Source organism: Hemiscyllium ocellatum, chromosome 1 (assembly GCF_020745735.1).
Source record: "Hemiscyllium ocellatum isolate sHemOce1 chromosome 1, sHemOce1.pat.X.cur, whole genome shotgun sequence".
Lineage (NCBI taxonomy): Eukaryota > Metazoa > Chordata > Chondrichthyes > Orectolobiformes > Hemiscylliidae > Hemiscyllium > Hemiscyllium ocellatum.
Genome location: NC_083401.1, coordinates 41,304,895 through 41,330,814, shown reverse-complemented (window position 1 = coordinate 41,330,814; position 25,920 = coordinate 41,304,895). Strand labels below are relative to the sequence as shown.

General features: G+C 40.4%; 1 protein-coding gene across 2 annotated transcripts in view; it reads left to right on the top strand.

Annotated features, from left to right (window-relative positions):
- myo5b (myosin VB) overlaps nt 1-25,920 on the top strand; it is a 258,490-nt gene that overhangs the window by 223,166 nt on the left and 9,404 nt on the right. For both annotated transcript variants that reach the window (XM_060850127.1, XM_060850044.1), the window contains 9 exons: nt 1,022-1,220; nt 3,836-3,929; nt 5,182-5,319; nt 6,839-6,990; nt 7,535-7,624; nt 13,971-14,121; nt 19,774-20,059; nt 21,781-21,955; nt 23,107-23,187. In XM_060850127.1, coding sequence (XP_060706110.1) covers nt 1,022-1,220; nt 3,836-3,929; nt 5,182-5,319; nt 6,839-6,990; nt 7,535-7,624; nt 13,971-14,121; nt 19,774-20,059; nt 21,781-21,955; nt 23,107-23,187 — 1,366 coding nt within the window. The remainder of the gene's footprint in view (nt 1-1,021; nt 1,221-3,835; nt 3,930-5,181; nt 5,320-6,838; nt 6,991-7,534; nt 7,625-13,970; nt 14,122-19,773; nt 20,060-21,780; nt 21,956-23,106; nt 23,188-25,920) is intronic.

Genomic DNA, 25,920 nt, shown 5'->3' with positions numbered 1-25,920 from the left:
AGCTGTTAAAGACCATTCAGCAAACACGAGGGTTAAGGTTCATATTGTTAACAGTTCATTCTTTTTGGGTGGTCCTAATCCCCACAGGATTTGAAAATATATTGAAATGTTTTTAAAGATTAGATTACTTAGTGTTGGCATTTATTACTGTGGAACTGAGCTATCTGGCCTATTCAATAATGAGTACACGATTATCCTGAGAATGTTCCTGAATATTGAGCATTGGCAGTATAGGCTAAGAGGAGAATTGACTTCATTTATTGTACCTTTTCTTTTATACATTCATGGGATGAGGGCATCATTGGCTCGGCCAGTATTTATTACCTGTCCCTAATTGCCCAGAGGACTGTTAAGAGTCAACCACATTGTTGTGGGTCTGGAGTCACATGTAGGCCAGACCACAGTTTTCTTCCTTAAAGGATATTAGACTCTTAATTCCTGATTTTTATTGAATTTATATTCCACTGTCAGCAGTAGCTGGATTCGAACCTAGGTCCCCAGATGTTACTAGGGTCTCTGGATTCACAGTCCGGTGATAATACTACCAGGCTGTCACCTTCTCCCGAAAACTGTTCATTTAAATTTTCTAAGGTCATGCATGAAAACTAATTAGTTCGGCAAAGTGCCATAACGTTGATAAGACAGCAATGTCAAATTTTCAGGTTCAGAACAGTCCCAAAGTGTAGTTGCATTGAACTCAATGTCTGTTTCTCTCCCCATAGAAACTGTCAGATATACTGAGTTTCTCTGACATTTTCTGTTTATAATTTATATCACCAACATCCACAATACTTTTCCTATATACCTTATATATGATAGTTAACACATATATTAGTATTATAATGGTAAATTATTACTTTACTTCTACATGTAAAATAAGAATGGGTGGTCCTCAAAGCTAGAGAACACAAACACACTATAGTATAGTGAAACAAAAATCTTTTCCTTTTTGATGAAGTAGCGTTTTACAAAACAAACTTCTTAGCTGGCTGTTATCTAATTTTGTGCTGTTGCATTACAGACTGCTGGAGGCACAGTTTCAGTCTCAGATCAGACAACATGAGGAAGAAGTGGGAAGAATGCGGAATCAGATTGAGGTTCTGAAGGAGGATTTGGAAAAGCAACAGCAGGTCCTCACACAGACACTACAGATGTCTCCAGAAGCACGCATTGAGTATAATGTGCAACAGGAGATCACACGCCTCACCAATGAGAATCTGGTAAGATGGTCAGTGCTGACAATTAAGACAGGATGAGCTTCAGGTGTATGCTTATATTTGAATCGACCATAGTGTACATTGATATATTATTACACCAAATAGCTTCTATTTCAATTCTGCAGTGGGCAATACCCTTAGCATTCCCTAAGATGAAGGTCAACAGAGTGATTTTTTTTAAATTATCACAAAATAAAATAAACTGAGAAATCATTTTTATAATAAAGGGCACTGAAAAGGTTACTTTTTATTATTGATGGATTAAAACTGTTAGCTCCTCCTCCTCCTGTGCTTTCAATTGCTGGAAATAAGTAAAAGAGAGAGAATCTCAATTTTGTTAATACCTCACTGTGAAGCAGGCCATAAATAGAGTGTATCACAATGGAGTGGATCAGCGAGTCCTATAATAAGTTTTATAATAAAATCCAAAGAAACCAATAACTTAACATTTCTGTCTTCTCAGAATATGTCTGTAGTTAGCTTTGGAAATAATTAAAGATTACTCTCTGCACCTATATAGCTTGAGTCAGTGACAGCTTTATCAATATCATGATTGGTAGTTTAGGAATTACAGAATGGCTTGTGTAGACATAGAAACATAGAAGATAGCAGCAGGAGTAGGCCATTTGATCCCCTGAGCCTGCTCAATATGACCATGGCTGATCATCAAGCCCAACACCCTAATCTTGCTCTCCCACCATATCCCTTGATCCCGTTTAGCCAAAAGAGCTTTCTCTACCTCCTTCATTAAAACACACTGTTTAGGCCTCCGCCATTTTCAGTGGTAGTGAATACCACAGGCTCATCACTCTCTGGGTGAAGAAATTTCTCAGTCCTACAAGATTTACCTCTTATGCTTAAACTGTGACCCCTGGATCTGGACTTGCCCACCATCAGAAACATCCTTCCTGCATCTAACCTGCCTATTCCTGTTAGAATTTTATAGGCTTCTATGAAATAACACTCATTCTCAACTCCAGTGAATAAAATCTTAACTGACTCACACCGGTAGGCATCACAGACGTGGTTGCAGGGGATTCAGGACTGGCAGTTAAACATCCAAGGAATTACAACTTATTGAAAAGACAGGGAGGTGGGCAGAGGGGGCAAAGTTGCCTTGTTAGTTAAGAATGAAATTAAATCTATGACACTGAGTGACCGATGTTACCAGCATTGGAGAGTTTGGGTTATAACGAGAAGTTTTTTTTCACTGGAGCATAGAAGTCTGAGTGGTGACGTTGGCCTTTACTAAATCATGAAGGCATTGATAAGGTGAATAGCAAAGGTTGTTTCCCCATGGTAGAGAATTCAAAACTAGGGGCATATTTTTAAGATGAGAGGAGAGAGATTTAAAAGGGAACTAAGGGGCAACTTTTTCCACAGAGGTTGGTACCTATGTAGAATGACCCATCAGAGGAAGTGGTAGATGCAAATATAGTTACAACATTTAAAGGATATTTAGACAGGTACATAAACAGGAACGATTCAGAGGGATATGGGCCTAATACAGACAAATAGGAATTGTTTAGTGTGGGAAACATAACTGGGATGAACAAAATGGACCAAAGGATCTGTATCTGTGCTATATACACCACCCATGACTTCTGTTTCCCTCTCCATTGATGCTGCTAGACCTACTGAGTTTCTCCTCTGAAAACGTGTTGCAGGTTAAAGCACAGCAGGTTAGGCAGCATCCAAGGAACAGGAAATTCAACGTTTCGGGCCAGAGCCCTTCATCAGGAGTTTCTCCAGCAATTCGTTTTTGCTTGTTTCAGATCTCCAACATCCTCAGTTCTTTGTTTTATATTAGTCAATAAATGTGTCTACATTCTTCTAACTTGTCCAATCAATGCAGAATGGTATTCATTAAAGCTGAAACTGTAGAATGAGAGTTACAGGAGATAGGTTTACAATGCACACTGCAGTTTGCATCTATCGTATAGTTTTAATTATCAGATGATGGGAGAGACTGGCGCACTGCAGCCAATGCAGAGAAGATTGATCCAGAGGACTGAGTTCTGAGAAAAGTCTAAAAGAAATCGTTTCAGTATGAAAAGCTGTATGAGAAATGTTCTTTCAGAAATACATGACTGTCCAGGGAGTATGAAAAAGTATTAGCTCAGATTGAATTGTAGATAAGTTGGGTTCAAACTATGAAAATTACATTTTATGACTATCAGAAAAATTTCCTCTTGGAAAATCATTGAGCAACATGATAAATCGTTTCCAAGTAGTGTTGGACATTACCTTAAACCAATGCTAGAATCTCTCTCTGCTGGTGTGGCCCGGAATGGCACTCTGGCAGTGGCATGGTGTGGGCTGGTGTGGCCCGGAATGGGACTCTGGCAGTGCTATGGGGTGGGCTGTGTGGCCCGGAGTGGGACTCTGGCAGCAGTACACTCTTTGTACTGTATTTCATATTGAATACACATGACAATAAAGTGATTTGATTCAATTCAATTCTCTAACCTTTTAGTCTTGTAACATAAAACATAACGACCTGATGGGTTCCGTAGTGATAGTTTCATCATGTGAGGAACCATTATTTTGGATACAATTTTTAGTTATTCACCAACATATCGAATCTATTGATATTTATCCATTATCATGTGTTCTAGGATCTTAAAGAACTGGTAGAGAAACAGGAAAAGAATGAGAAGAAACTGAAGAAGCAACTCAAGATCCACATGAAGAAAGTTCAAGACCTTGAAGGTATAACTAAGTTTAGAACCTCAGTGAGATCAGATCTTGGGGGATGAGGAGGGGAGGGGGGGCAGGGTTTCTGTTCCATGTGATTCTATTCTGTTACATGGGATTTAATGCTCCACCCCTGGCAAGTTTGAAGGTGAGGAAGCATGTTATATCCAGCAGGCAGCCTCCCTGCCCAGCCCTGATCTCCACTACAATTTTCTCATTTGTGGAGGTGGCATCGAATGGTATGCCCACAAGAGGGTAATTTGAAGTCTTTGATTGTGCAGCTAATTTTCATGTGATACACTGTCACCAGGATTAGGTGTTAAATGCTGCAGGAACAGCTGGATTGTTTCCCTTCCCTTAATATAGTTCAGCCTGTGGACACCAGCTCAATCACTGGGGAGATCATTGGCTCTAACTGAAAGCCCAGAATTGAACATTTTACATTACTATTTCTCAAGCCCTGGCCAGTGAACGGTGAATACCAGAAGCAAAGAAAAATGTAAGCTTGTGTGTATGTAAAACAATAAAGATGTATCTATGGATATTGTATTCTGATACATTAAATGTTTCATTGAGAATAAACACAATATCTATATCTTTTGAAAATGATCCAGTCTAGGCAATGTGCACCTTTCTCCAAATTTAATAGCCATGAGCTACTAGTTCTGGGAAAATATGAATTGCATTTTTCAATAAGAAGGTTTCAAAAAGAACTGCTGAGGAGACCTAAGCATCTCCTGAATTGTCAGTGGGGGAAAAACAAGCATCTGTTTTGAGCCATGAAATCATGAAGATTCCAGATTTCATTCCTGATTTGTTCCCTTACCTCAACCGAACCAACAGTGAGAATGAGAGCCTTAATGTTTTCAGCCAAACCAGAAAAACCCAGCCAAGTGTTTGTTGACAAAGTCCTGGTAAGACGACGACTTGGGCAAGTTCGCGGTTGAACTTGACATCTCAGCGCGCTCATGAAGTGAGGCCAGTACAAGAATTCACAGGTTGACTCTTCGTGAAATTGTATCCAATGTGAATATAGAAGAGGTTTGGAGAAATAGGGGAGGAAAAATTAGTAGGAGGATAAATGTAAAATTGCAATATAAACCACATGAATGCACTTTATCATTGGTGGGAAGTAGAACTAATGCCACAAAATTGAAAGTAAATTTTATTTTGATATTTTAAAACTCATTTCAGCATTATTCATTTTGAGTTATGGCATGTTACAACTTTACATATTAAGTTAATGGGATGTTTGCTATGTTTCCAGCAAGGAACTTAGTGCAGAAGGAGTCAAGGCCTGAGCTAACCAGACAGGTCACTGTGCAACGGAAAGAGAAGGAGTTCCAGGGGATGCTGGAATACTACAAGGATGATGAATCCCTGCTTATTCGCAACCTCATCACAGGTACTCACCATTTCACAGCGAAAGGGATGTTGCTATGTAGAATCTTAGTCTAGGTCACTTACTCATTTGCAGCTGCACCTTCTTAGTGATAGCCACTACACTCACCTTTGCCACCTGACTCTTTTGAAGTTCTGGTATGCTACTGGTATCTTCCACCATGAAGATTGGTATAAAATACCTTTTCAGTCACTCCACCATTTCTTTGCTCCTTCTTATTACTTCTGCAGCCTCTCCAGGCAATACCTGCCTCCCTTTTATTCCAAGAGGAAAGCAGCCCATTGTAGGGCAGCAAGTGTCAAAATGGATGGCGGACTGCCCAGTATTCTGCTCCTTAATGTGGAGTAAGCTTTACCCTGACCACCCCAACTGGCTGACTAACTATGTCTGAGCCACTGGACTGATATGAGAGGCTTGAATTATTGTACTGGGAGCCCCCTGAGCAAAGGCTATCAGCCTTGACCTGACTAAGGCCAGCTAACAACCAAGTGTCCTGGATTTGTATGCAATAAACACCACAGATCAACAGTACTGTCAACCAATTGTCTTTGGCAAAATGCAAAAAGGCAAGGCAACACAAGGCAGACATCCAGACACAGAATGAATTAGAGTTGTGTCAACAAGTGGACAGGCTAAAGATGCAGCCTGGTCCAGTCCACGTCCCTGCAGCAGTATTACAATGAGAGTTGCAGGTGCAGCATTGAAGTTCCAAAGACTTCTATGAGTGGATTGGATATGTGCCATGAGGATTGGCACATGTCAAATCCCAATGTCTCTTGATGTGAAGTATGTGTGTAGCCAGTATCCTTAGAGTGTGCCTTCAAGTGTTAGTGCCAAGAGTCTAACCTGAATGCTCTGACTTCCATGTTGAGAATTCTTGACTTCTAACTTGCTTGGCTCCTTTGGTAAGGTGGGAAACTGAACATTAATAAGGTCAGTTGCAGTATTAATAATGTGTTTATCAAGCTATATGCCCCTTAACTGACAACTCACTGACCCCTTGTGAGTAACTCAGCATGCCACTTGTCAAAAGCATAAAAAATGCAGTGAGATGCTCCTGATGTCACAAGATGTCTTGCCAAACCCCTCATCTTGCTGCAAATCTTGTCATAGCGCACCTCACTCAGAGCACTATAAGAGTCCACCCATTGTTTCTATCTGTATTTTTACCCTTGAAGATCTGTGCATCCGTCACCGTTAATGTTCCCAACATTTTATTGCTTCATGTTTCTCTGTATTTGACTTACACCTTTCCACTTCGCTAAACTATCAGCTTTATAGTGACATCAACATAATGCAATGCACATAATTTTATAAACAAATTGCATTATATTTTGAAATTAATACCAAGAATTTACCAAAGGTAAAGGCAACAACATTTTTAAAGGAGAAGAGGTGTCATCAGAAGCTGGACCCAACTGATTAATTTCCATGTCAACTTACATATAGGCCATGTGTGAACATTGTCAGTATAATTGGCGATTAAACAGTATGGTGTTTTCACTTTCCCACCCATTTCTAGACCTGAAACCTCAAGCAGTGTCTGCCACAGTACCAGGTCTGCCTGCATACATCCTCTTCATGTGCCTTAGACATGCAGATTACATCAATGATGATCAGAAGGTCCACTCACTCCTCTCTAGTACCATCAATGGCATCAAGAAAGTGTTAAAGGTAAGTAATTTATTTGTTCAGTGCAGCTAATAAACCTTTCCAGAGTGTGGTCAGAGCTAAGTTATATTTATGGTATTTTAACTGTTTGTTGAAATGTAATGCCCCTTGCACATTCTCATAAAATAATAACATTCAGCCTTAAGCTCCATGATGCACTGACACATGCTGAATTACAGGCTAGTGGAAGCTGGCTGCTCATCCATTTAGCTTCCTTTTTGTACACTGAGTATCGGCAAGGTATGAGACAGTTGAGGAATATTATAATTGATGTGGGACTATGTTCCCAGATTATTTATTTATAGTAGGAATCTTTGAAGAGATATCCTGGCAAGGACCTTGTTTAGTTATTTTAAAATTTCATACCTGAATCATAAACTGCTTATCCAATGCGCACAGTTATAATGTTGCCTTCCTGACTCAGTCATTTAGTTTCACAATTGGCCATGTAGGAGACCACAGTATTTCATTAGTAAATCTAGTAGGCTGAAGTTTATTCTTCTATTACAGCTGTGCTCTTGTTAAAAGTACTTATTGTGTTTTTCAGAAACATAACGATGACTTTGAAATAACGTCATTTTGGTTGTCCAACAGTTGTCGCCTCTTACACTGTTTAAAACAATACAGTGGAGATGAAGTAAGTCTGGTTTATCATTTCTGTTTCACAATAAACAGTGCTTTGTGTGTTTTCCTGAAGAGTTAAGTGGAATGGCATCACCAAAGTGTAGGAAACCATTGCTGGAAAAAGTGAGACTTTTTGTTGCCCATCAAGCACCTTCAGATTAAAACCAACTGGAGCAAAGGTCCCCTCTGATCATAAGTAAATGCAAGAAGTGCTGGAGAAACTCACAAGGTCTGGTAGCATCTGAGAGAGAGAGAAACAATTGACATTGAGTCCGCTGTGACTTTTCTTTGGAACTGAAGAGTGAGGTGGGAAAAATAATAGATTTTATACTGTAGAGAAAGGTGAGGAGGTGGAAGTGGAACAGAAGAGAAAGGTAAGGGAGATTAGAGGTCAAACGTGCCACAGACAAAAGGATTGATTAATGGTTATAGTGAAGCATAGACCCCTTCTGATCATCGCTAATGATGTGCCTGAGCCCAGTCTTTGAATAGCACCTTCCATTTCCCAGTGTAATTGCTTTCTTTCAATTCCCATATCAGCAACCTCTGACTGAGATTGCCAATTATGGGATGTCATTAAGGCAATTTTGTGTTCTGAAAGAATATCCACAAGGGTTTGGAATGTATTTTATAGGCAAAGATTGATGAACCCATAGTACAATATTATGAACACTAATTGGAAATATTCGTGGGTTGAACTGATGGAAATTACCACAGCTTCTGAAAAGGTGAGAGATTTTTCCACATTGTTGGTGACTTGTTAAAATCTTGCTTCACAGAATGCTAGAGGAGATTATTTGGCCAGCTTTTAAGCCTATCCAAATAGTTATTAGGTGCAATGTATTTCTAGACATGAGATTTCTGATACTTTCTTAGCTTAATTCTACTTCAGTCATTTTTAAAAAAAAATTGTCATGTGTTTGTTTCACTTCTACACTCTTGAAGCCTTAGTTAAACTAAAAGCACCATCTCTATCATTGTAACACTACATTCTATATTCTGTTCTATTACCCTGATGACGTACTTATGTAAGGTATGATACGTCTGGTTGGCATGCAAACCAATACTTTTCACTGTACATCAGTATATATAGAGTCATAGAGGTGTACAACACGGAAACAGACCCTTTGGTCCAACCCGGCCATGCCGACCAGATATTCCAACCCAATCTAGTCCCACCTGCCAGCACCTGGCCCATTCCCTCCAAACCCTTCCTATTCCTATGCCCATCCAAATGCCTTTTAAATGTTGCAATTGTACTAGCCTCCACCACTTCTTCTGGCAGCTCGTTCCATACACATCAGATCAGAAAAAGGTGACCTCACTACAGAAATATATAAAATCCTTGGAGGGGTTGAAAGGATGTTGTGGTTCTGTTCGCCGAATTGGGAATTTGTGTTGCAAACGTTTCGTCCCCTGTCTAGGTGACATCCTCAGTGCTTGGGAACCTCCTGTGAAGCGCTTCTGTGATGTTTCCTCTGGCATTTATAGTGGTTTGTCTCTGCCACTTCCGGTTGTCAGTTCCAGCTGTCTGCTGCAGTGGCCGGTATATTGGGTCCAGGTCAATGTGTTTGTTGATAGAATCTGTGGATGAGTGCCTTGCCTCTAGGAATTCCCTGGCTGTTCTCTGTTTTGCTTGCCCATAAATAATAGTGTCCCAATCGAATTCATGTTGCTTGTCATCTGTGTGTGTGGCTACTAAAGCTAGCTGGTCGTGTCGTTTCGTGGCTAGTTGGTGTTCATGGATGCGGATCGTTAGCTGTCTTCCTGTTTGTCCTATGTAGTGTTTTGTGCAGTCCTTGCATGGGATTTTGTACACTACATTGGTTTTGCTCATGAAAGGGTTGAAAGGATAGATGCAGAAGTGTTTTCCCTTGACTCTAGAGTCTGTAATTAGGTAATATAATCTCAGCCAGTTCAGCTTAGATGGGGAGAAATTCTTTCCCTCCGAGGCCGTAAATCCTTGCAATTCTCCACAGACATCTCTGAATGCTCAGTCATCAAGCATATGCAAAACTGAGACTGATAAATATTGGATACAGATGGAGTCAAGAGATATGGCAATATTTTAAGGAAAATACAGATCAGTCATAGCAAGTAGGTGAATCTCAGAAATGTTATGGTACAGATGGAGGCCATTTGGCTCATCATATTTACACTAGTCTTCAAATAGACGTCCTTATCTAATACCAAGTTCTGCTCATTTCCCAAACCCTTGTCTTATTTCTATCCAAATAACATCCAGTACCCCCCTTGAATGTCTACTCCTGTTCCTACTTCTTATGTTCTCCTAAGTTGGGCATGTTCTCCCAAGAGGATAGAGGGTGTAGTGTGGTTTTGATAGAGTAAAGGTCAGTATGTACAGATTTGGGGTACTAGGCAAAAAGAACTGGAGGTAACATGAGAATTTATGCGCTGACATCTTGTCATTTGGAAATGTTACTCAAGCAGTTCTGTTAGCAAATTTATTGGTAAACTTTAAATACAATAGAACTTCCAACTGAAAGGGGAAAAATGCAAGGTATAGGGATAGGGCTTGGATTGGGAACACCTGGATAGCTCATTCAAAGAACCAGCATGGCTATGATGGGCTGATTAATCTCCCCTGTGCTGTGTTATTCTACCAAAAACTCTAGTTGATGCAAATTGAGATTTGACACATAGGAGTTCTACGCAGTGGATGAAAATAAATCTTTGCGACATTGGGCTTGCCTGCCAACTAGAGAACCAGCAAGAGCCCCTTGTTGTCGGGACTGGGGAAGGTCTACTATTCTACCAGGCTCTATTTAACTGGATGTCAGGCATTTCCCAGTATTAAGGACCTTAGGCACAGAATTCCTCACCCCTCGAGTTTTCAGTCAATTCGAGACAATCTAATTATATTTTAATTAATCCATGGGATGTGGGCTTCACTGGCCATGCCAACATTTATTGCAAATCCATGATTTCCCAGAGGGCATTAAAGAGTTAACCATATTGACAGTACAACTGTGGCATCACCTCCCCACAATCATCATAGGAGTGGTGGCAAGTGCTATCAATATACTTAATGGAGGCCCACAGTATTCAAATGAGAGAGGGGGCTGGATAGGGACTGCAGGGATTAGGAGAACGGTGTTGGAATTGGGGCTGTTGGATTTGCACTACTTACCACAGTCCCCTTCCTCATGGACTTAAAAAGCAGGACATTTCTAACCCTCCACTTCCAGCCCTTTGGTTTATTATTTTGATCATCAGTAAAGTGATGAAAGATGCCATTAACAGCACCTGCTCAGCAATAACCTGTTCAGTGACACCCAGTTTGGGTTCTGCGAGAGCCACTCCGCTCCTGACCACATTACAGCCTTGGTTCAAACATAGGCAAAAGAGCTGAATTCCAGAGGCAGGGTGAGAGTGACAGCCTTGACATCAAGAATGGCATCAAAGGGCCCCAACAAAACTGGAATCAACGCATTATCAGGAGCAAACTGTCCACTTGGTTGGAGTCATACCTACATGTAGGACTACATTGTTGTTGTTCGAGGTCAGTCATCTCAACTCCAGGATATCTCTGCAGGAGTTCCTCAGGGTAGTGTCCTAGGTTCAATCATCTTCAGCTGCTTAATCAATAACCCTATCAAGGACACTGACCACAAATAAATCAGACCTTCCCTCCACCATAACGTCAGAGGTGAGGATGTTTGCCGATGATTGCACAACAGACAACATCATTTGTGACTCCTCAGACAGTAAAGCAGTCCATGTTCAAATGCAACAAGATCTGGACAATACCTAGGCTTAGGCTGATAGGTGCTGGAACCACTAAGACTCCTAACAGCCCACAAACCAACAGCCACTCTCAGACAACAACTCACCAGGACAAAGGACCCGATACCCAGCATGAGCAAAACCAACATAGTGTACAAAATCCCATGCAAGGACTGCACAAAATACTACATAGGACAAACAGGAAGACGGCTAACAACCCGCATCCACGAACACCAACTAGCCACGAAACAACACGACCAGCTATCCTTAGTAGCCACACACACAGACGACAAACAACATGAATTCGACTGGGACAACACTACTATTATAGGGCAAGCCAAACAGAGAACAGCCAGGGAATTCCTAGAGGCATGGCACTCATCCACTGATTCTATCAACAAACACATCGACCTGGACCCAATATACTGACCACTGCAGCGGACAGCAACTGACAACCGGAAGTGGCAGAGACAAGCCACTATAAATGCCGAAGGAAACAAGACAGAAGCGCTTCACGGGAGGCTCCCAATCACTGCGGATGTCACCTAGAAAGGGGACGAAACGTTTGCAACAAAAACTCCCAGCTCGGCGAACAGAATCATAACAACGAGCACCCGAGCTACAAATCTTCTCCCAAACTTTGAGCACCTTCAAATCTCGTGACCACTTCCATCTAAAAGGACAAGGCAGCAGATAGAGTCATAGAGATGTATAGCATGGAAACAGACCCTTCGGTCCAACTTCTCTACGCCAACCAGATATCCTAAACTGAGGTAGATCCATTTGCCTGCATTTGGTCCATATCCCTCTAAACCCTTCCTATTCATGTACCCATTCATATGCCTTTTTAATTTTGTAATTGTACACATGTCCACCACATTCTCAGGCAGCTCTTTCCATGCATTCACCAACATCTGTGTGCAAAGGTTACCCCTCAGGTCCTTTTTAAATCTTTCCCCTCTCTCCTTAAACCTATGCTGTTTAGTTTAGGACTCCTGTCCTGGGAAAAAGACCTCGACTATTTACACTATCATGATTTTATAAACCACTCAATGGTCACCCCTCAGGCTCCAACACTTCATGGAAAACAGCACTAGTCTGTTCAGACTCTCCCTATGCTCAAACTCTGCAATCCTGGCAACATCCTTGTAAATCTTGTCTGAACCCTTTCAAGTTTAAAACATCTTTACTATTGCAGGGACACAAGAATTGAATGCCATATTCTAAAAATGGCCTTACCAATGTCCTGTACAGCTGCAACATGACATCCCAACTCCTATACTCAATGCACTGACCAATGAAGATAAGCACGCCAAATGCCACCTTCACTACCCTGTCTACCTGCAACTCCACTTTCAAGGAACTGTCTACCTGCACACATAGGTCTCTTTGTTTGGAAACACTCCCCAGGGCCCCACCGTTGAGTGTATAAGTCCTGACCTGGTTTGTTTTACCAAAATGCAACACTTCACATTTATCTAAGTTAAACTTTATCTGGCACTCCTCAGCTTACATGAAAACACCACCCACTGGAAAATCCTCCAAGTCGCTCACCATCTTGTCTTGGAAATATGTCACCTTTTTTGCACTGTTGCTGGATCAAAATCCCGGAATTCCATCCCTAATGGCATTGTGGGTCTCTGAACAGCATGTGTACTGCAGAGGTCAAGAATGCAACTGACTGCCACATTCTCAACGGCAGCTAGGAATGAGCAATGGACTAGCCAATGATACCCATGCCACAAATGAATAAAACAAAAGCCAATCAAGCTTGTTTAAAATCTCAGCAATTAATTTAGCTGTCCTCATCCTTCCTACCAAAATGTACTGCTTCACTCTTTATTACATTCATCAGTAATATTTCTGCCCATTCAATGCTCCATCCATGTGCTCCTGAAAGCTATATTATCCTCATAATGTATGCAGCATTTCTGAATTTTGTATTGTCTGCATGCATTGAAATTCTCACCTGTATAATCAAGTTCAGGTCATCCAAATATATTGAAAAGAGAAAAACTCATCTGGGCAGCTCTGCTGTACATTTCCCTACAATCTGCAAAAATAAAAGTTCTGTGCTATCTACTTTCTGTCCTTTGCCCAATTTTCTCCAATTAATCTCGTGCTTTAATATTGTTTAAAAATATATTATGTGGCATTTCATGAAATGGATCTTTGAAATCGCATTGCACTCATTAATAATCTCCATAACTGCATCAAAAATTCAATCAAGTTGGTCAGACTCAATCTTTTTTTCCATTATCAAATACATTATAGTTATTTTTTCTATGACACTGCTATGTAATATCTGCCGTGTTGAATTTGTTTATTTGGGAAATTAGAATGATGCCACAGCAGCATCCTTGCCAGTACCTGATGAAATTGAGAATGATGTTTCCCATTTTGGGAAACACTGAAGGCATTTAAATTAAGTTATATGCTTCTTTCTTGTGGTTAATGGATGAGGGTGTGCATATTTGCATAGGTTCTTTCTTTAGGAATGTGTGTGTTTATTCATTATTGAGTTGGTCACTTCTGAAAAAGAGAATATGTGAAAGTAAAGCAAATGAGAGGATAAAACCTTGTTTTCTCATGTTATTTCTCAATTCTTTCAGGATTTTATGAAGCAGAATAATGCACGTCAGAATGAGCACAGTCTCAAGAACTTTGACCTCACGGAGTATCGTCAGCTTCTGAGTGATCTTTCTATTCAGATCTATCAACAGCTGATTAAGGTTGCAGAAAACCTTCTTCAAAGCATGATAGGTAAGGTGTTTATACAAATATGCATTTTTTGGGGGGGGGGGAACAAACCCTTGACACTCAAAATGAGTCATTATTTTCAAGTACACTTTCACAACCATCACAGTTCTGATAGCTAAACAACTACTGTTGTGTTGATGGGTTATTTAGAGTGTTGAACATTGAATAGTGTTAAGGCTGAGCTTGCCAGGGATTTTTGAATGGTAATCAACTATGCTGTCATTGATTTCCCTATTCCACCTCTTGCCTAGGCAGACAATTCACAACATTTCAACTGACAACCCACATGAGATCAGCTAATTCCAAATAAACGTAATCTGGATTTTTAAATCGGGAGCAGGAAGCATGGGACAGACATGTTTCTAATTTCTGAAACTTCCCTTATGGAACAGTGTTACTCAGAGTTATAAGAGCTGTATAGCATAGAAACGGACCCTTCAGTCCAACTTGTTCATGCCGACCACATATCCTAAATTAATTTGGTCCCATTTGCCAGCATTTGGGCCATATCCCTCTAAACTCTTCCTATTCATATACCCATGTTATAATGTTGTAATTGTACCAGTGTCCACCACTTCCTCGGGCAGCTCATTTCAAACATGCACTACCCTCTGCGTGAAAAAGTTGTCCCTTAGCTCCCTTTTTTAAATCTTTCATCTCTCACCTTAAACGTATGCCCTCTAGTTTTGGACTCTCCCACCCTGGGGAAAAGTCCTTGTCTTGTCACCCTATCTATACCCCTCATGATTTGATGAGCCTTTATAAGGTCACCCCTTAGCCTCCAATGCTCCAGGGAAAATAATCCCAGCCTATTCAGCTTCTCCCTATGTTGACTCTTAACTCTGGACGACACAAGTTTCAGTTCAAAGGTAGACATTTTTATGAACAGCCAGCGAAAGATTCTGGGTGACACCAAAAGAAGTCTTGTAGCCATCTTGTGGTGGCACTCCTCAATGATTCTTGTAACATTACATACAAACAGTATGTTTTATACTTTGATTGGGCATGACGATTACCAGATACCCACTGTGATTTCCAGTCTCAGCCTGTCAAAGGAGAGGTACACAATCAAACATATAGTGAGTCACTAATAGGGGCTCTTTAACCCTTGAATTCCCAATACTCCCAAACACTATGATAAGCCAGTAAACTAGATTTTTTTTTACTTTTGGGGTTCTCAAATTTCTTCACCTGTAGCTCAAATCCTACAACCCTGGCAACATCCTTGTAAATCTTTTCTGAACCTTTTAAAGTTTCACAAAATCCTTCCTAAAGCAGGGAGACCAGAATTGAAGACACAATTCCAAAAGTGGCCTAATAATGTCGTGTCCACCTGCAACATGACCTCCCAACTCTTATACTCGATGCTCTAACTAATAAAGGAAAGCATGCCAAATGCTCCCTTCACTATCCTGTCTACCTGGGACTCCACTTTCAAGGAAATATGAACCTGCACACCAAGGTCTCTTTGTTCAGCAACACTCCCTGGACCTTACCATTAAGTGTATAAGTTCTGTTAAGATTTGCTTTTCCAAAATGCAGCCCCTCACATTTATCTAAATTAAACTCCATCTGAAACTCCTCAGCCCATTGGCCCATCTGATCAAGATCCCATTGTAATCTGAGGTAATCTTCTTTGCTGCCTACTGCACCTCCAATTTTGGTGTCATCTGCAATCTTGCTAATTGGCTCAGTGGTTAACGCTGCAGCTTCACAGCATTAGATACCCGGGCTCATTTCCAACTTCAAAAGTGTCGGGGGGGAGGAGCATTTTGGAGGGTTGGAGTGGACTCGAGCTGAATGGTCTGCTTCCACACTGTAAGGATTCCATGATAAATGATGGAAAACATGGACCCAGCAATGATCCTTGTGACATACCACTGGTCACAGGCCTCCAGTCTGAAAAGCCATCCTCCCAACACCATCTTCTGTCTTCTACCTTTGAGCTAGTTCTGTATCCAAATGGCTAGTTCTTCCTGTGTTCCATGTGATCTAACCTTGCTAAACAGTCTACCATGAGGAACCTTGTCAAACACCTTACTGAAGTACATGTAGATCACATCTACTGCTCTGGCCTCATCAATCCTCTTTGTTACTTCTTCAAAACTCTCATTGAGATTTTAATGGCTAGATCCATGTAATTGGTGTAGAGACAGGTTTTCTGTCCAATTAAAAACGTTGGGCAGGCTTTCAAAGCTGGCGGGTGAATTGGGGCCTTTCAGCTTAACAGTATCAGCAGCCTGCACTGGATAGTAATTAATGCAAAGCACCAGCAATATAATGGATAAGGTCAAATGTGACACAGTAACCTTTGATATCCACAGTGGGGTGAAACAAGGTTGTGTTCTGGCATCTTGTTACGCTGTCATATACCTTCAGGTCAACTACAATCAGTTTTGAAATAACGCAGTAATTACATTGTCGTGCAATCCCTTGCTATAAGAGTATTGTGTAATAGCAGCACTGTATAAACTAGTGGAGCCAGAATAGCATTGTAATCCATACACTTCACACTTTAAGACTTTGTGCTTTAAAAACAGTGTCCTCAGTTCATCAATCGGGTTAGAACGAATTTGTATTAACGAAATGTGCATTATGGCAGAATGACCTGTACAGTGTGTGTCTATTTACAAACCAGAACTGATGGAAAGCTGTTAAGTTTGATTTGCCAGAGGTCCAAGACAGGTACAATAATTTCTGAGTTACTGTACTAATAATCCAAACAAGGAACACTTTTTAGTAGCAGATGAACAGACAGTGTCATGTCTGTAAAGAGAGAGGTTTGACAATCACGTCAGGAAGGTAAGTGCCATGGTTGCCACAACACTATGTATCAGCATTGGCAATATGACACTGAAGTTTGTTGATAGATTCAAATAATTAGGCTCCATAATTACCACCATCTCTCGTTTTGCTGAAAGCTTGCAAAAACCACACACCTTGCAAACGCTACAGCTATTATACTCAAACTGTGGAATAATAAAAATCTAAGAACATCAAACTAGAAGTCTCCTAAGCATGCGATCTCAATATGGTCAAGTGACCTGGACAATATAAACTTGACACGAATCCCACCAGCATACATTCATTGCCATGACAACAATATCCTTCTGTACAGGGAAACTCAGTTACACGTCCTTGTCATCTATGCCTTGCTTGTAACTGACCCTGCAATAAGGATGTGAAAATGGTAGGCATTAATACTGATTTGGAGATGGTCACTGATGCCCATGACTTCTGGAAGCTGACTGTTTGGAAGGGCAATCGAAGAAGCAAAAATCTTAATTGGCTGAGAAGAAAGCCCAGTGAATTGAGCACCTTTTCAATCCACTGTCTTCCTCTGCAGCAGGTGGGGCAGAGCTGCCATGCTAGAATGTGGCTTCTAAGTAATGACAGGTGGTAGATCCTTAACTCCAGTTGACCGTCATGTCATAAACCATCATCTTATGAGCTGGACAGCACCATTTGGGAGCTGAGAAGGCACCTCAATATGGAAATGTTTGCTCACCAATCCTTTTAAAGTTTTGAATTAAAAATAGGTACAGCAGCCAGGCAACTGCTGGATGCAGAGAAGCTCTTCTCCTGCAGCAGCACCCAAGTAGGTATGAAAGGCCTCTCGGAAACATTTCTAGTTAAGTGGGCCTAACAAGGCACCTCATGAACCTAATTAGTTACATGTTCCTGAGCTAGGTATCCCTCCTGGAGATAGAAGAGAATAGGATTGAGAAAACGACATGCTGGTAATTACAGAATTCTTTTGCTTTCATTCCCACCCTCAGCAAGGCTTGTGTCACACAGGAATGCAGTAGGTTAACCCCCTCAGAACCATGAAAAGTATTGTATGAATACTTATATGAAAGGCATTTTATATTCCAGTGTTCTTCAGTGAACAATGTAGCTGAAAACATTCAGACCATTATGATTTGATATTCCTTTACTGTTTTTCTAGCTTTGATTTTTATTGACAAAAATGATGAGCAAGTACAAATGACACCCTTGGGAATTTTTTTTTATATAAATTGCTAAAGGCAAAGGGAACTGAATTTGTTTTCCTTTAGATCTTTGAGAATCATGGAATAATGATTTTTTTTTCTGCTTTTCAATCCCTTTGAACTGTTGACTTCAGCATTTCTCTTAAAGCTTCCTCAACTTCTAATGGATGGGAGTCAGTTTCTGTAATTGATCTGCATTTTGTTCTTGCTGATGTTTTGATGTGAATGAAGCTCAAACATTGATGAAAGGCAAGGTCTTGGCCAGGCAGTTTCACTCTGCTACTAACAAGTGCAGATTCACAGCACAAACTCTTCCATTTGTGCAAAAATGCACAAAGATTGACAATTCCACAGATAATGTTTATGTTATACATTTATTGACCCCTCCAGTAAATGTGGCTGGATCAAGTCATTTAGCTGCACTTAGCTAATGCTAGTTTGCTGATAGACCTATCTGAGTGAAGATTTTGTAGTGGATTTATTTCAATATTTCTGTTAAACTTTTAAAGGTAAAGCTTTTGTACAACATTGATTATGTTCTGCTTATAGTCAAACATAAAAAGCACCGATAGATTCACCAAAGCTGCCCTCAGCGTGCAGGTCATGTGACACTGACACAATTTGTCCATGCTGTTCTCTTCCTCTTCTGGGAGTAATCAGTATTCATCGTGCAATAGAAATGAAATAGAAAAATGCTCCATTGTTCATTCTAGTGACATCCTTACCCTAAATGAGCATAAGACTTCATCCAGAAAAAAATTCCCAAAAGTGGTGAAGTTCAATCAGACATCTGACTAAAGCTACTCTAATTTGTTTTTGTTTACTCTTCAAATGTGACAAAGTTGCATTTACTGTCATTTCCAACTTCCACTGAGAAAGTTGTGCTGCAGTCATTGTTGAATATTGAGGAAAGTACATCGAGAATTTTTAAAATCATTATTTGTTATCATTTCTTAATTATATAAAGTTCATGTAGCTATATCAAACCCTGGTTAGGCCGCATTTGGACTATTGTGTGCAGTTCTGGTCGCCACATGACCAGCAGGATGTGGAAGCTTTGGAGAGAGTGCAGAGTAGGTTCAACAGGATGTTGCCTGGCGTCAAGGACGTTGGCTATAAGGAAAGTTTAAAAAGACTGATTTGATTGTTTTCACTGGAAAGACATTGGCTGAGGGGAGACCTGAGAGAGGTCTACAAAATTGAGAGGCATAGGCTTTTTCCTCTGGTTGAAATTTCGGGTTCAAGATGAGATGGGGAAAGTTTGAGGGAGATGTGTGAGGGAAGATTTTCACAGTGTGTTAGGAGCCTGGAACACCCTGCCAAAAGAGGTGGTGGAAGCAGGTACGTTGGCAACATTTAAGAGGCATCTGAATGGTTACATGAATAGGGAGGGAATAGAGGGATATGGACTGAATAAGGGCAGAAGGTTTGTTTTTTCAGTTTAGTTAGGACATGATGATCGGCACAGGCTCGGAGAGCTGAGGGCCTGTTCCTGTGCTGTACTTACACTTGTACAAAAAGAATAAAAGTGATCATTTAAATTTAAGTACAATTCATTTGTATTTGCTTATGGAATTCAGTCCAGTAACTTTTGTAGTCTTCATGATACTTATCTGAGTTTGGCTGTTTTAGCTTGCATTAATTCTGTTTTTGTTTTAACAAGTATCGGCAATGTTGGAAAATGAGAGCATTCAGGGTCTGTCCAGTGTAAAACCGATGGGCTACAGGAAACGTTCTTCCAGCCGGGTGGATGGAGACAGTAGCTACACTCTAGAGGCTATGATACGCCAGCTTAACCTGTTGAATAACACCATGTGTGAGCATGGATTAGATCCCGAGATTATCCAGCAGGTCTTTCGGCAACTTTTCTACATCATCAATGCTGTTACACTTAACAATCTTCTCCTGCGGAAGGATGTGTGCTCGTGGAGTACTGGAATGCAGCTCAGGTATGAGTGCTGGAGAATGACTAACTGTCTCCTCCCCAAGAGGTTATTTTATCTTTGAATTCGTAAACCAAACTGCAATTGCCAAATATCAGAATTAATTGAGCGATTGTGAAAGAAGTGTTTTGTTCTTGGTTCCCAAAGATTTAAGATTTCTCTGATCAGATGCATATTGCTTGACTTTTGATCAAAATGTAGAAATTCTCTGACAATCGCAACAAAATATACAAAGGGGCATTTTCAGATGTTTCGTCACCATATTAGGTGAGCCTCCGGACAAAGCACTGCTGATGTTTCCTACTTTCTATTTATATGTTTTGGTTTCCTTGAGTTGGTGATATCATTTCATGTGGTGATGCCATTTCCTATGGTGATATCACTTCTTGCGCTTTTTTCTCAGGGGGTGGTAGATAGGTTCTAACTCAATGTGTTTGTTGATTGAGTTCCAATTGGAATGCCATGCTTCTAGGAATTCTCGCCTGTCTCTCTGTTTGGCTTGTCCTAGGATGGATGTGTTGTCCCAGTTGAAGTGGTGTCCTTCCTCATCTGTATGTAAGGATACTAGTGAGAGAGGGTCATGTCGTTTTGTGGCTAGTTGTTGTTCATGTATCCTGGTGGCTAGGTTTCTGCCTGTTTGTCCAATGTAGTGTTTGTTACAGTTCTTGCACGGTATTTTGTAAGTGACATTAGTTTTGTTTGTTTTCTGTATAGGGTCTTTCAAGTTCATTAGCTGCTGTTTTAGTGTGTTGGTGGGTTTGTGGGCTACATACAGATAAAGAAGGACACCACTTTGACTGGGACAACACATCCATCCTAGGACAAGCCAAACAGAGACATGCACGAGAGTTCCTAGAAGGATGGCATTCCAACTGGAACTCTTATCAACAAACACACTGACGTGGACCCCATTTACCACACCCTGAGAAAAAAGAACAGGAAATGACATTACCAACCCAAGGAAACCCAAACACATAAATAGAAAGCAGGCAACACTACCAGTACTTCATCCAAAGGCTCCAGTGAAGATGTTACCTAGTATGATGATGAAACATCTGAAAACGAACCTTCTTGCTCAGCGAGCAAGCTTACATCCAGAACCTGAACCTGTACTACAAATGTTCTCAAAACTTGCTAGCAGCGTTGACACTTGCAACAATGACCAGGGATGGTGAAGAGACCTGGTATAGCCTTGTTTTTGATAGTATTTCAGATGGCTCATACACTTAGCCTTGTTTAATTTTCTTTTGGTCTTACACATGCATTCAAATTTCAAAGGGACTTAGTCCATATAAACAAAATGATTTTTAGATAGACTCTCCAGAGTTCTGAGAAAATACTAAAGATCTTTTTCATCTATCACATTGTCCATTAGCAAGCAAAATGTAAGTTGACCTGGCGCCGTTGACAAGATTGTGAAGGATATATTGCTAGGTCAAATAGTCTGCTGCATCACAGTTAATGTTAGGTTGAAGTAGCTCAGCAATCTCTACAAAAGAATCTATTTGGATGTCTTTCCACTTATACCTTATCAGGATATCATTTAAGAACTCCTGAATTCCCACATTTGCTGCTAAGCAGTTATGGTTCTGCTGAGCAGAAAATCATCATCAAATATTCCAATGTATTTCCTTAGTCCACAAGTCCATTAATGTTTGTTTCCTTAAGGCTTGCCTTTGGTGTAGAAGTTGTCTACTTTCTAATATCGTGTTTTGATGTTTGTGTAGGTACAACATTAGTCAGTTAGAAGAGTGGCTCAGAGGAAAAAATTTACATCAGAGTGGGACCATGAAAACAATGGAGCCTCTAATCCAGGCAGCTCAGCTACTTCAAGTGAAGAAGAAAACAAGTGATGATGCTGCAGCCATCTGTTCAATGTGTACAGATCTTACCCCACAGCAGGTAAGTGACCTTTACCTATTTTATAGTGATGACAGAGAAATCAACCTTTGAGCAAATTCTACTTAAGATTTTTCAGTAGTTAGTAATGTCTTAGAGCCATAGCCTTATTCCGATTATGCAAAGTTGCTGATATCTGCTAACAAACATGTCAGAATGTCGATGGCAGTAAGATGTTAGTCAATGTGTGAGGCGGATTACAAACTAATAAATACATTCAAGTCAATTTTCAATGTAAGATCAATCAAAATTCAACCTGTGTCCAAATGACATATACACAAAAGCAAAATACTGCAGATGCTGTAAATCTGTACTAAAAATGGAATGGAAAGTGCTGTAAATATTCAGCAGGTCTGGAGCATCAGTGGAGAAACTGAGTTAATCAGCTTCAAAATAGAAAGGTCAGAAGATTTCTCCCAACAGTCAGAATCTTGCTCTCAAAAGATATTGCCAAACCTGTTGAGAGTTTCCACCATTTTGTTTCAATATTCTCATGCCTCCAATTAAGACCGGAGAAAAATCAACCTGCCAGATACATCCAATGATTCCTTCCTTTTGTAGCCAATTGGTTCAGAGAAAAAGAAGGTACCTGAATGCATCACAATCAATTCAATATTTTAATTAAGTTTTTATGCTCTAATTGTGACAAATTGTAATTTCTTCGTGCAATCTGTTTTAATTTATATATTACCTCATGTTTAAAGCAATCTGACAGATATGTCACACTGCAGTTATGTCATGCACTTGCAGTTGTGCTAACTTTTGGGGTTTGGAATAGTTTATAATCTGGAGTGAAACTGCCCTTTGCACCTTACACAAACAAGTTTGTGTCCAAGGTTTTGCTGCTAAACAACATTTGTAATCATCCTGTCTTCTGAGATCTGCTGGACACGAATACAGATAACCTCCAGTGCCTCGACAGAGTCTCAGCATGCTATTCAACTGTGGTGCCTTCATATAAGTGTATTTTCTAAAAGGAATGATTGGATTGCAATCAGAATCAGGAACTCTGCCTGATAGTTTGTCTTGGCCCTTTGAGGCTCCGATTGCAGCAGCTCTGACCATTGCTAGATAACTTAGTAAATGTGACCTTTGTCAGGTTTTTCTCAATTGCATATCAAATTCTGCATCTATTCTGTTTTTTTCAACAATAGATTGTCAAGATTTTAAACCTCTACACACCAGTGAATGAATTTGAAGAACGTGTAACAGTAGCGTTCATTAGAAACATTCAGGTAAGTTCCTCAGCCCATAAAAATGAGTGCTACTTTGTTTAAATGAAACCAGTCACATTTATGCACATTTTGTTCATTTTCCACATTCCATTCCTAAAAAATGCACTAATTTTTACTTTCACGCCTGTTGATCCTACAGTTCAATAGGTAAAGGAATAAGACCATAAGAAATAGGAACAAGAGTAGGCAATTCTGCCCTTTTCAATAGGATCGTGGCTAATCCGACACCCTACATCGACTTTCCTTCGTATTCTAAATAACCCTTGATTTCCCCGATTGAACAAGAATCTATCTATCTCAGACTTAAAGATTCTGCCTCTCAGCTCTCTGCGGAAAGGAGTTCCAAAGAGAGAGAACCCTCTGAGAGAAGAAATTCCTCCCTATTTCAGCCTTAAATTGGTGCCCCTTTAGTCTGAAACTATACCCTCTGGTTCTAGACTCTCCCCAAGAGGGGAAACACCCTTTCAGCAGTTAACCTGTCAAGCTCCTTAAGAATCCACTCTGTTTCGATGAGATCACCTTTCTAAACTCCAGTGAGTAGAACCCCAACCTATTTATTCATTAGATTCTGATCATCCTTGTGAACTTTCTTTGGACAGCTTTCAATGAAATGATAATCTTGTCTTAAGTAAGGGGACAAAACTGTTTGCAATGTCATATATTGGTCTTAACCACCTTTTACAATTATAGGAAAACTTCTCTACTCATGTACTCCAATCCCCTTGAAATACATCCTTTAGCCTTTCTGATTCCCTGCTGCACTTCTGTGCCAGCTTTGTGTTTCATGTACAAATACCTCCAAGGCCCTTTGTGTTGCAGCTTTCTGCAGTTTTTTGAATTTAAAATAACATACCATTCTTTTGTTCTCCTTTCCAAATGAACAAATTCATGTTTTCCTGCATTATACTGCCAACTTTTGCCAGCATTTTGTCCATTTACTTAACCTATCAATATCTCTTTGCAAACTGTTTGTGTTCCTCTTGCATCTGGCTTCCACCTATTTTTGTGTCATCTGAAAATGTGGCTACAGTACATTCACTTCCTTTCTTCAATTCATTAAGATGTATATTGGAAACAATTGCAGACCCAGCACTAATCCCTGTGAAAACCCGCTGGTCACAGGTCGCCAACCTGAAAAAGAGCTGCTTAACCCCACTGACTTTTTCTTAACAATTAGCTGATTCTCTATCCATGTCAATATACTATCCCCCACCATTATGGAATCTTATGTTATGACTGAACTTTTGCGAGGAACCTAGTTGAATGCCTTCTGGAAGTCCAAATCCAATATATCTCCCTCTGTTCACTCTAGCTGAGACTCAAATAAAGTCAGCTATGATTTCCATTTCACAAGCCTGTTTCATTAGACTATGACTTTTCCAAATGTTCTGCTTTTACTTCCTTAATAATATGCTTCAGGGAAACTTGCTTTCAGTGTACCTTCTATTAAGGTAAGCGTACTTAAATACACAGAGTCCAGTCAAAAAAATCCAGTCTGCACCTATATCTCAAAATTCTACCGATATCCTTGCCTTGTAAATTCCTCAGTTGGTCTTCATAAACTTAATAACTTAACTATGCAGTCAGCAAGGGTGTGAAGTGTATTGTGGGAGAAGATCCACGGTGATAAGTAGGAGGAAGAGCGTGCAATCATGTCATGCAAAGACACCGCTCATTTACATTCTGAGAGTGGACTTTGCAGTCAGCATTGACATGAAGGGTGTGGTGAAGATCATCCACAGTGATGAGCAGGAGGAAGACCATCTAATCAGAGAATGCTAGCACATCGTTCAAAACAAAAGAGGGATCAAGGGTTATGGGGAGAAAGTGGTAGAATGAGGTAGACAAACTTATCAACAATGACTGAATTGCAGAGCAGACTTGTTGGAATGAATCATCTAATTCCTGTTCCTATGTCTTATGTATTGGTTATTAGAAATTTTAAGAGCTGAAAATGTGTTGCTGGAAAAGCGCAGCAGGTCAGGCAGCATCCAAGGCGCAGGAGAATCGATGTTTCGGGCATGAGTCCTTCTTCAGGAATGGTTCCTGAAGAAGGGCTCATGCCCGAAATGTCGCTTCTCCTCCTTGGATGCTGCCTGACCTGCTGCGTTTTTCCAGCAACACATTTTCAGCTCTGATCTCCAGTATCTGCAGTCCTCACTTTCTCCTAGAAATTTTAAAAGTCAACATATCAGTATGGACTAGAATTATATAAGACTGAACAATAAAGGATGCCTTCTTTAAAAGACATGTTGAAATTTTACAACAATCCATCAGTTTCATGGGACTAGATTTTTATAGCGCTCTGGGGAGGATTGGTTGACGGGGATTCCTATAAAGTTCCATGAGTGCTATGTCTGTCATTTACCTACCTGCCCTGCCACAATTATACTATCGACAGGGGAGGGACTGGAAAGGCCACTTGCTATATGCCACTTACAGCCTCATCTTGCTGCTGCTAGATTTAATCATGAGCCAAAGGTACTCAAACTGAAGATCCAGCCCAGCATGTGGCACTGTGCATTTTGGTGAGTGACAGCAGGGCAGAGGTGCTGCAGGAATGGCCTACTTAATGGACTTATTGTCCAGATGGGAGCAAGTATTTTGCTTCGGAACAAATAATAGTCTGCTAACCATTAGATGGGTCCACTTTTGTTTGTCTTTTATATGAATGATTTGGATGGAAATTTAGGAGGCATGGTTACTAAGTTTGTGGATGACACCAAAATTGGT